Consider the following 12,041-nt stretch of genomic DNA (forward strand, 5'->3'; position numbering starts at 1 on the left):
GAGCTCCCGCAGATGTTTGGCCATAAGGCTTCCTTCCAGAGCCCCATGCCAGCCATGGTTCTTGTCCCACTGAGGTTCAGAAGTGCCTGGCATCAGAGTACCGTCTTGGGTTAGACTCTATGACTTCCCTTGATTATTTTCATCTGTCCACTTATGTATCCACCTCTGAGGTCACATTGGTCTCAGAAGGTCTCCCTCTTCTCCTGCTGGCAGAATCCCAGAATGGCAGACTTCCCTGGCATTCCCTCCCTTACATACTGGGGCCACGCCTCCTTCCTTGGCAGCCCATCCTCTGACTGCGAAGAAGTTTTTCCTAACATCCAGCCTAACCCTGTCTCTTTACAGAGTCTCCCCATTGCTCCGTGGGGCCACACCAGGCAAGTACAATTCTTAGTCCACATGAAGGTTGTGCCTGTGTTCATTCTCCTTGAGCATTTCCTTCTCCAGATGCAACATCTCTTGATCCTTCAGTCAAGGACCTTGCCTGGCCCAGACCCACAGCCCTCCACCATCCTGTTTCCCCTCAGCCATTCTGTTCAGCCTGCAGCACCCAGAGCTGAATCCAGTTCTCCAGGTGTGGTCTGACCCGGGCACAGACTCCTGGCCCTCTTACATCTTTATTCCTGGGATTCCTTCTGCCTCTCCCTGAAACCCTAGACTTTATCAGCTCTGGGGTCTGTAGGGCCCACTGCTTGTTGATTCCCATTGAGCTAGGAATTGGCTAAAATCCCCCACCCTTCTGTAGACAAAATTTGCAGCCCAAGGTGCCTCCTCTGTGTTTTAATTGGAAAATTGATTCTGAAAAGCATAAGTATAGGACTTTTCATTTATTCCTGTGAAATTTCATCTAGTTGGATTCCCCCCACCCCACTGTATTAATCTTGAAGAGCTGTCTTATATCCATATTCGTAAATGTATTCGCTTTCCCTGGCTAGCATAGGCAAGTTTGATAATCCTGCCATGTAGGCCTTTGTGCAAGTAATTGAGAAAATCTTACAAAGCACAATAGCAGGCATGGATAGAGCCCTTCTGCGAAGCTGGCATAGTCCTCGATTCTGTCTGGTCATCCCACTCTGTCTTGGAGCTCATCTCTCCCTCTTCTCCACAAGAATGGGAGGAGACGCTGCACTGAGTGACCCACCCTGGGCTCCTCCTCTAGTATCCCACCAGAAAATGAAGTAAAGGGTCTGGAGTAGCCTGCTTCTTCTCTCTCTTCTCCAGTTTATTCTCTATACAACTTCCCAAAGCACAGGTCTGCCAGTGTCTCTCTTCTGCTCCCAATTTCCTTCCCTCTTTGCCATTTAAAGGCCTTCTCAGTCTGCCTTCACCCTCTGCTTCCAGACTGATCATATATTACTTCTCCATAGGCCCTCTATGCAAAGCAAACTAAGGAAGCATAGAAATATCCACAGCTCTTTTTAAGGTGGCAAAGAATGGGATCTGAGGGGGTGCCTATAAATTGGGGAATGGCTAAAAAAGGGATGTGGGAAAATGCTGTTGTGCTGAATTCTCTGTCCTAATCCACAACCAAGCTTCTGGAGGGCTCCAGAGGAAATACACTGCTCAGCTCTGGACAGAGACGTGAAGTGTCCAGAATGCAGAATGACACCAGTATTTTTAGGAATTGATCGATGTATAAATTTATTTTGATCAACCCTGTGTGTTTGTAATGGGTTTTGTCTTGCTTGTATTCTCAATTGGGCAGGGGGTAGCATTTAGAGGGTCGAGGTCTTGGCAAATTTAAACAAAATATAGAAAGAGAAAGAAAACTTGGGGATTCTGATGAACATAACGACTAACTGAAATTCCTAAGGCCTCACCATGAAGCCTGCTGTCCACCTCCTGACAGAGAGGTGGTGGGCTCAGAGCACAAATGGAGACATATCTTTAGACATGGTCAAGGAGAAATTTTGTTTTGCTTGATGTATATGTATATGTAACATATGTGTTTGTAACATGTGTTTTTGCTTTCTCACTGGGGGCAGGGGAAAGAAAGTGGGAGGGAGAGCAAGTTGATTTTTGAAAATAAAATTTAATATTTTGAAAAAGGAAGGAATCTTAACTAAAGCCCTACCTTGGTGTGGATGGCACTCACTTCTTGGAGTCTCTGCTACCACAGCACAAGTTCTAGGAAATACCAAGAGGCCAGCTTGGAAAGGCGTGTGAAGTGCATCTCATGGTGGGCTCCTGTTTCTCTCACTTGAGGCCAAGCCTAGCCAAGCTCAGAGACTTTCCTCTCTGAGTGGAACACAAATGATGGGCTTTGCGATTGACCACTGAAGTGATCAATCCTTAGAGGGTTGATTATGAATTATATGATTGAAGTCAAGTATCAATATTCATTATATTGGAATGATTCTAGGCTAGGTCAAGGAGTTTTTCTTAAATAATCACGCCTACTTAGTGGCATTTTTTTTTAAAGGAGAACTTCAATTTTTTTTATCATAAAACCCCATACAATTCCATTTTTCATTCTTATCTTATTTTAGTCAAGCTCTGTCATCTAAACGTTTTCTGTTCTTGTTTTTACATGTTCCTGATTGCCTTTGATTATTGTAATTTGTAGGTACTTGATGAGCAGGGGAATGATGTCACTCCTAGACCCCTTTTCCATCCAGATCCACATTTTCCTGGATCCAAAAAACCTAGTAAGCTGCTGGTTTCTCAGGATGTGTCTCTTGGATCAGACTATACGGGCTCCTATACCATGTACCAGAATACCGTGAACCCTAGTTATGTGGGGCAGTTTACAAGGTAGGGTGCAGTGCACTACATTTCCTTCTGTAATGTATAATTTGAACTTCTTTTCATGTCTTACAGAATTAATAAATATGTATGAACATATACACATTTATAAATGATAAATTAAAACATTTGTGTGTGTGTATTGTGATAGATTATTGTTAGGGCCAATTGCTTAGGGAATCAATTTCTATTTTTTTTGAAGACAGGCTTTATATAAAAATAATAGTAAGGGCTTACATACTTGTCAGTTATTAATGTTTTAATACCTTTATTTTAAGATACATTTTTTGATAAGCTCCAATTTAAAGGTCTGTACAATGGCCACGGAACACAATGTAAGAATGAGTTAATTTAGAATCTGGGATATGTCCTGCCTAAATGAAAAAAACATTACATTGCTTTTTTGGTTATGTGTATTATGAGCAAATATTTCCTGAAAAAAATGATGCAACGATGATACTCTATTCTTTGAACATTGCACATCGCATGATGCCTTTACTTTCTTTTCCCTCCTTATGCTTATGTGAAGTGCAGTACTGGGGGGGGGGTGGTGGTGGGATAGTTTTATTCTCATTTCCATTATTCTTAGCTTCCAGAGGAGCTATGTTTCAGTCCTGAAAGTTTTATCATTATCCCATCCCCTCTAAAAATTGGTCCTATACATTTGTTTCAAAAATAAATTTATTCTTTTTTTTAATATTCATTAAAATTCTTTTAGTTCCAGATTTTCTCCCTTCCTCCCATCCCTCTTCCATCCATCAGGAAAGCAAGCAATGCTTATCCTTTTTTAAATCTCTTCTTATCATAAAAGCTTTAATAAGCCAACATTTCTGTTCTTATCATTCCTTGCCAGGTCCTGCTGATTCTTAGTGGATAGTGCTAGACTTGGAATCAGGAAGGTCTGGGTTCAAATCCTGTTTAAGATAATGTACAAGCACAGGAAGAGCTCTCTTTTGTTTCTATGGGAGGGTCCAGGGGAAGGGCATTGTCAGAGGGTAAGGAACAACCCCAGTGGGGGAAAGCATAGGGAATCAATGGGCGGGGGGGGGTGAGTTAAAGGATCCCCATGTGGTGAAGACCCAGGTGAGATTAAAGAATAGAGATTTATTCTCGACCTGGTTGGGTTGGATACCTTTTTCTCATATGGGCAGAGCACAAAGAAGAGGAGGAGAAAAAGGCAGAGAGCAGGTGGTCATCAAGGGACAGGCTTTGGCCAGTGTGAGTATTAAGGGATTCAACAGTAGAGTTCCATCAATTCACCAGCCTTTATTTAGTGCTTACTATATGCCCCATACTGGGCTAAGTGTCCAGGAGACCAGGATACCAGTAAAACTCTCCCTGCCCTCCACCAGCTTGGACTCTTAACAGAGGAGAGGATCGAGCCAGGCTGTATGTGGGGCAGCTGGAAGGAGGACAAATGGGACCAGGAAGCCTTGGGAGGAGTCTCTGAGACCCTCCTCAAACTGGGCTCTTAGCACTCGGCTGTAACCTATGGTGTTTATAAAATAGATGTTTCCTTCAAAGGTCATTGGAGTGCATTGTCTCAAGCCTCCTGTGACTAAAAGCTGCTACAGTCACCTCCTCCTGTTCCACTTTATATTTATTTCAACATCGCCTTCAGGAACGTGTCTGTGTAGAGTCTCTCTTGTCCTGATCAGTGTCTCTTCATTGCTAAAGGTCAGCTTTAGGGAGCAGCACAGTTTCTAAGTCAAGTGCTTCTACAACGGAGTCTATTGGAGAAGACTTGGAAGAACCGTCTTACCGACGAGAGACAATCTCCAGCTACATCGGTGAGAAGGAAACGCTGCGTGCGTCCATAGACAGACAAGTAGACAGATAAAAGATATGGACATGGACAGACGTGGAGATAGAGACAGACAGACAGGGACATAGAAAGACAGACAGACAGACAAATGATATGGAGATAGACAGATGTGGAGATAGAGAAAGACAGATAAAAGAAATAGAGATAGACGATAAATATGGAGATAGACAGATGGACACAGACAGAAAGACAGGCAGACAAATGATATGGAGATAGACAATATAGATAGATGATAAATATGGAGATAGACAGATGGATAAAAGATATGGAGGTGGACGTATAGAGATATGAGAGGCATGGAGATGGATGGATGGATGATAGATGTAGAGATAAGTGAATGAATAGGTATGTGGCAGATAGACTGCTGGGTGGATGCCTGTGATTCCATCAGTACAGGGACCTCCTCCCCCTTCTCTGCAGCTCATAGTCTCAGTCCAGGGAATTGCCTAGGCCACTGCCAGGTCACATGACCAGCATGTGTCACAAGCAGACCCAGAACTCTAATATGTACCAAGATGTACATCTATCATTAATAACAAACATTTAGTTAGTAATTAATAATAATTCATAAAATAATAAAAAGTCAATGCACTAAACACATGGGCCTGGAGTCAGGAAGACCGTTCAGATCTGACTGTGGACACTGGTCGAGGTACTTCCTCCCTGTCTGCCTCAGTTTCCTCAGCTGTAAAGTGCAGATGACACCACTACCTACTTCCCCAAGGGCGTTATGACGAGCAAACGGCTGTTTCCTTCCTTCTTGCGTGTATGCATATGAGCACCCAGCATGTTTCAGTGAAGCCATCTAAAAGCATAATGGGAGAGTGCCTCATGTGAGCCCGCCTCATGTCTCTTCATGAAGGCCCCTTCCCGGGGCTTCTGCATTCGAGAAGCAGCTGTGGGAGCAGCTGTGGGTCAGCGTGGGCCACGGTTAGAACACAGCTCCCAGCCCTGCCTTCCGCCTGGCTCCCAAGACACTGTGGTGCTGCAGAGAGCCCTCCAGCTATATAAAGCCTTTGTGAAAGGAAAAAGGGAACGCCCCCGAGCACCTATGAAGCATCTGCTGTGTGCCGGGCATTGGGTCAAGAGCTTCACACACATGATCTCCCTTGGTCTTCACAGCACCCTGGGAGGCAGGTGCTAGTATGATCTCCATTTTGCAAATGAGGAAACTGAGGCAGAAAGATTTAGAGACTTGCCCAGGGCCACACAGCTAGTGAGGCTGGATTTGAACTCCGGTCTCCCTGACTCCAGGCCCAGTGCTCTCTCCACTGTGTCTCTGGTTGCTATGAGAGGCAAATACAATTTATGAGAAGTAATAGTAAACCCAACAAATGTATTCTTTAACAGAATAAATTTAAGCAAACAAAAAACACAGTAAGGCCAGGACTGGGAAGGCCCTGCCCCTTCTTTCCTCTTCCCACCCTGCGGTGAGCCCCTGAGATAAAGCACACAAGATCACGAGTGTGTCCCTTTAGATAGCAGGCCTCTCCTATGGTCTTAAAGAAGGGAGCTGCAGATATGCCCGGCCCAGTCACCGACCCGGTCGTGCCGCTGCTAGACACGACCACCACCTCTCCCCGAGCTCCTCATTCTCCGCCTCCTGGAGTCCCAAAACCCGCCTGTTACCCCCCACGCCCAAGCCCTCCTGAGGCTGAACTCGCTCTTTGTTCTTCCCTTGCCAACTAGGAAGAAGGACCAAGCCCTGGGGTTCGTGGCCAGCCAGCCTTTGCCAGGGATCTGCCTTTTCGACTTGTATAAAGTCTAGCCCTAACCCCGCCTCTAACCGTCTAAGCTAGAGATCCCGGGAATAGAACACGTTCAGAATCTTACCTGGACGCGTTTGGCCCGATGAATGGATGGGCTCCAGAGCTCTTCTGATTGGCTGGAGCCACAGAGCCACGCCCTGCCTGATGAGGTGTCTTCCTCGTCAGCTTCAGCAGAACCTGCCAGAGGAGCTCAGGCAAAAAGGGGGCGGAAGACCCCGGCTCTGGGGTGGGGGGGCGGAGGAGAACCCCGGCTCTGGGGGGCGATCGCAGACTGGAAACGTGGGCTTCTCCTACTGTGCCGGCCAGAAGAGCCGTTCCCAAAATCATTGCTGATCTTTCCCATCTTCCATCTGTTGTCTTCCTTAAAATGTCTTTGGGGTGATATTACTTGGTTGGGTCTTTGACCAAGTTTTCTCTCTTTTTTCCTCTACTGCTTTCCCCCTGTTTTATTCCGCGACACTGCTCATCGTATTCTATCCTCCTTCTATGTAGGATTTAATAAATGAGTTTATCATAGTTGGCTTGGGGTGTGCTTGGCCAGGAGACCGAGTCTTTGCTGACTAAGGCAGTTTCTGGACCCTGGGTCTCTGCATTGTGGCTCTCGATTTACTTCATGGTTCGATGGGGGCCACAGAAGCCACCTCGTCCAACTTGTCCAGGGTTTCCTGGACGCCTTACTGACCGTCGGTCATTCAGGCTGCTTGAAGACCTAGAGAGAGTGTGGGATCTCTCTCCCCACCCCACCCCCCCAGCCGGAGAGAGCAATCAGCCTCTCCATAACTTTCACCTGGGGGGTCCTGATCCCGCCCCTGGGGCCAATCAGAAAATGCCTAATTCTAAGAAAGCACCTTCAAATACTTGAAGACAGCAATCGCTATCAAGAGAAGAATGGCTAGGATCCCAGTAGTATTTTTTTTTTTTAAGCAATCAGGGTTAAGTAACTTGCTCAAGGTTACACGGCCAGTTATTTCTGGGTGTGGTGCTGAGTGTCCGAGCCCGGGATTTGATCTCCAGGTCGTCCCAACGCTGGAATCGGTGCTCTTACTCGCTGAGCCACCTGGCCGCCCCTCCAGTAGTATTTTAAAAAGGTTTGCGAAGCATTTTATAAATACCTCATTTGGATCCTCAGCAGCTCTCAGGAGTAGGTGCTATGATTATTCCCATTGTACAGATGAAGAAACGAGGCCAATTTTAAGTCACTGGCCCAGGATTACAGCACTAGGGGTTGGAGGCAGAGTGTGGACTCCTCCCGACTCGGGGCCAGGCACTTCGGACACTGTGGCACCTCTAGTGGCCGGCCGGGTTCTTAATGCCTGGACATCTGCGAACTCGGTGTCTCATTGGTCCTCCCTTTCCCTCTCCACTCCAGGTTACTCACTTCTGCTTGTCTCGCTCATCCAGGTCCCAGAATGGGCCATGACAGCCCCATCCAGGCCCTCGAAGAGAACGTTGCCCTCCCTTCTCCTGGGTGCTGTGCCTCTCTTAGCCTCTCTAAATGACAGTGGAGAGCCAGAAACCAGTGAGAGTTATCTAACAAGGCCTGAACACTTTTCTGAGGGTGTTTATCTGAAGCCTTCAAGCAGAAGAAATTCATTTGTAACTTGGAAATTCATGGAGTATGGGAATCCAGTGAAAATCAACAGGCATTTTGTGCACTGCCCCTCTCTTTCCAGTGGACAGTTACTTAATAAGAACATTCCCGTTGTTTGGTAGCCTTTCCAAACCACCTTGAACAGCAAGATATAATAAAAAAAGTGCATCACAGGCGGAGTCCAGAGATTTGAGTTCGAAGCCTAATCTTGACCCTTATTAGTTATGTGACCTTGGGCAAAGAACTGAATTTCCCTTGGGCACAGATTGCTCATGTGGAAAATGAATCTCTTGGGCCTCTGCCCCCTGTCAGCCCCCACTCTTTCCAAGCATGTTGGCACTGCATTAATCTTCCTGACACCTCCTAGAAGACTTACTCTCGAGAAGCGCCTAACTGAGCTGGCCCACAACCATTGGGCACATCTGTAAGAGGGTTCCAGAGATATATCTCCCCATCCTCTTCAGGGACATCCTTACCTTAATGACATTTACATGACAACCATAATAACCATGGAATAAGAGACAGATATTTTAATATAATAATGAAAGCTAACACATGCCGTGTTTCCCCGATAATAAGACACTGTCTTATTATTTTTTTGGACAGAAAAACACCAGAGGGCTTATTTTCAGGGGAGGGCTTATTTTAATGAACATTGACAGCAATTTTAATAAACAGGTAAATGTGAACAAAAAAATGTACCTTTATTCAATAAGCAAATCACTGGGGAAGAACAGGATGACGCGCTCACTGCTGCAGCTCTGATTGGATGCAGCTTGGAACGCGGCGTGCGTTTCATGGGGGGGGGGACGGTGCATACAGAGGGTACCGTAATGTAGCATGTAGCGCAGGGGATCACCTTCACTACAGTAACAATCTCAATAGGGCTTATTTTCGGGGGAGGGCTTATTTTAGAGGAATCTTACACAGTAAGGGGAGGGCTTATTTTCGGGATAGGTCTTATCGGGGAAACACGGTATATAGTGCTTTGAGGGTGGCAAAGTGCTTCATGTGCATTATTTAATGTTTGTCTATCTAGGCAGCATAGCATAGTGTGTAGAGAAGTGATTCCACAGGCTCCGAGTCCTGTCTTTGACATGCACTGGCTGAATGCACTGGGCAGGTTATTTGACTGATCAGTGGTCCGGGCAAGCCTCTCAGATTTTGAGTTGGGGAGAAGGGGCTGAGCTATGTTGGTAGAGAGAGTTTCTTCAACAGGAGTTCCCAATACTAATGAAGTCAGAGTTGTAGTCCCTATCCCCATCCCTCTAAGGGTGTAGCAGCAAGCACCCCAGCGTCCCCAGGGTGGCTGCCAACACAGGTTCTTAGATCAGTTTTTCTAAAGGAAGAAAGCAACTTAAAATGGGTTAACAATCTTGCTTTAATCAAACATATCATTTACCTAGTTCAGGGGAAAAGGTCAGCACCCCAAACTTCAGAGTATACAGACAGGTAACAAGCAGAAGTTACAAGACAGAGAAACATTTCAAGCAGACAGGCCTCCAGTTGTCCAACCATTACATCCATACCTAGTCAGTTACTGGAGAGGGAAGCATCAACATCTGGGTTTTTCAAAGGGGTGGGGGGGCTTCAATGGCTGCTCAGAGTCTCCTCTGGTCAAATCACACAACCCTTTTCAAAGTGAGCCCCAAAGCAAAGCTTCACATCAGGGATTATATAGCCTTCTCCTGGCTCAATGAATGTAACAACCTCCTTGACCCACTGCCCAATCACAAAATATCTCCTGAAAAACAAGCCTCCCAGCACAGGTGCACTTAAGGCTCTCAAAGGGCCTAGGGGCAGGGAAAATCTTGCAAATTTACATTTCCATTACAAAGGGCACTAGCCTTCAGTTAATGAGGACATCTGATGAACTAACCCTGCATTCCCATCTGCCTCAGTTACCCTCGAAGTACCCTGACTGCCTTAGAAGGGTAGACTGCAATAGAAGGTCAGTGGTGATGAAACTCACCTCTCTCCATGGTGGTTAGATAAGAATTAAAATTTTAAGTTGAAAATGGGGATTGAGGAATAATCTTATTTGATCACTTTGAAGATGTACAGCTTAAGAAAGAAGTGCCCAAAGTCCTAACAAAAGAAGAATTAGATGCCAAAGTGAACATCTACCTCTCCGAGACGGAAACCCTGTGGCTTTTCAATCTCCCAACAGTCATGTATTCCATAGAGTCTGAAGAAGCTGAGAAAATAAAGTACGTCCGAGTCAGTTCCCTCTTTTTGTAATTTAAATGCTAAATGTTATTAAAAACATAAGTAGTTATCAAGTTACATCACGTGATAACTTTGTTTTGAGAATGAGTTTTTATTCATATTCATTTTTCTGTATACCTGATAACAGTTTTTTACTCAAAAAAGGGTTTTTTTTTTTGGCAGTTATAAAATTTGTTTCTGTTAGTGGGGTGGGGTGGAATATTAGTAAGGTGTCAGGGGCTTTTGACTCTGAAATTAAAAGGTGTATTTGGAAAATTAATGTTTGGAAAATGGCTGGATTGAATGCCCTGGAAACCACTTTTTTTCTTAGATTATTTATTTTTTTAGTTTTCAACATTCATTTCCACAAGCTTTTGAGTTACACATTTTCTCCCTGTCTTTCCCCTACCCCCACCCCAAGATTTCGATCTTACTGAATACCCATACCCTTTCCCCAGTCTGCTCACTCTTATATCCTCCCCATTCCCCCCCCCCCCATGTCTAACTTTCTAGTAGGGCAAGATGGATTTCTATACCCCAGTGCCTGTATATCTTATTTCCCAGTTGCACGTTAAAGACATTTTTAAAAAACTTTGATTTCTAGATTCTTTCCTTTCTTCCCTCCTTACCCACCCCCACTGGGAAGATAAGCAATTCAATATAGGTTGTACATGTGTAGTTACTCAAAACGTTTCCATAGTAGTTATATTGTAAAAGACTAACTGTATTTCCCTCCATCCTATCACACCCCCCACTTACTGTTTTCTACTTTGACCCTGCCCCTTTTCAAAAATGTTTGTTTCTAACTACCCTCTCCCCCAATCTGCCCTCCCTTCTATCATTCCCCCTCTTATCCCCTTCCCCCCTACTTTCCTGTAGGGCAAGATACCCACTTGAGTGTGTATGTTATTCCCTCCTTAAGCCAAATTCAATGAGAATCAGGTTTTCCCATTTCCTTTCACCTTCCCGCTCTTCCCCTCCATTGTAACAGTTTTCTCTTGCCTCTTTTATGTGGAAACCACCTATTCTTTATATGGTTCAATGGATGGATCCCGGGCATGGAGTCAGGAAAACTGAATTCAGTTCCAGCCTCAGACACTGACTAGCTGTGTGATCTTGGGCCAGTTACTTTACCCCATGGGCCTCAGTTTCCTCATCTGTAAAATGGAGACAATAGTATCTATCTTGCAGGGGGTTTTGTGATAATGTTTGTAAAGTGCTTTGTAAACCTTAAAACACTATGTAAGTGGTATTATTATTACTTTTGTATCTACTGGGAAACTGAGGCCAAGTGAAGCAACAGCAGCACCAAAGCTGGAGTTTTACCATTTACTTTAATTTTACCTTTAGCTAATTGATTTTTAGAGCATTGTCTTCTCCCAAGTAAAATAAACCATAGAAACAGCATCATCATTGTTATTATTTTTAAAGCAATCAGGGTTAAATAACTTGCTCAAGGTTACACAACCAGTTATTTCTGGGTGTGGTGCTGAGTATATGAGACCGGATTTGAACCCCAGGTCATCCCAACACTGGAGCCGGTGCTCTTAGTCTCTGTGCTACCTGGCCGCCCCTCATTATTATTATTTTTTAAAGCAATCAGGGTTAAGTAACTTGCTCAAGGTTACACGGCCAGTTATTTTTTGTGTGGGTGCCGAGTATTTCAGTCCAGAACCAATCCGGGGTGTCCCGACACTGAGGCCGGCCCTCTTACTCACTGCTCCACCTGGCCGCCCTGAAATAGCATCATTATTAAAACTTGATGTCAGTATGGACCTCTGTGAGGTATGGTCTTCAATCACATATCCTCCTCCCCCAAATCTAAAATGCCCACGTGGAGGAAACCCTGACATCACATTGGTGTACAGTCATAGCAAAAGCTCAACAAAGCTGGTGGGGGAGC

General features: G+C 45.0%; 1 protein-coding gene across 3 annotated transcripts in view; it reads left to right on the forward strand.

The window, feature by feature from the left end:
* DNAI4 (dynein axonemal intermediate chain 4) overlaps window positions 1-12,041 on the forward strand; it is a 64,828-nt gene that overhangs the window by 19,719 nt on the left and 33,068 nt on the right. For all 3 annotated transcript variants that reach the window (XM_069093387.1, XM_069093385.1, XM_069093386.1), the window contains exons 3-5: window positions 2,567-2,754; window positions 4,423-4,535; window positions 9,987-10,140. In XM_069093387.1, the coding sequence (XP_068949488.1) occupies window positions 2,567-2,754; window positions 4,423-4,535; window positions 9,987-10,140 (455 nt within the window). The remainder of the gene's footprint in view (window positions 1-2,566; window positions 2,755-4,422; window positions 4,536-9,986; window positions 10,141-12,041) is intronic.

The sequence above is a fragment of the Petaurus breviceps genome, unplaced genomic scaffold, assembly GCF_028583685.1.
Source record: "Petaurus breviceps papuanus isolate PSGF00001 unplaced genomic scaffold, PetGlider_PUasm1.0 208, whole genome shotgun sequence".
Taxonomy (NCBI): Eukaryota; Metazoa; Chordata; class Mammalia; order Diprotodontia; family Petauridae; genus Petaurus; species Petaurus breviceps.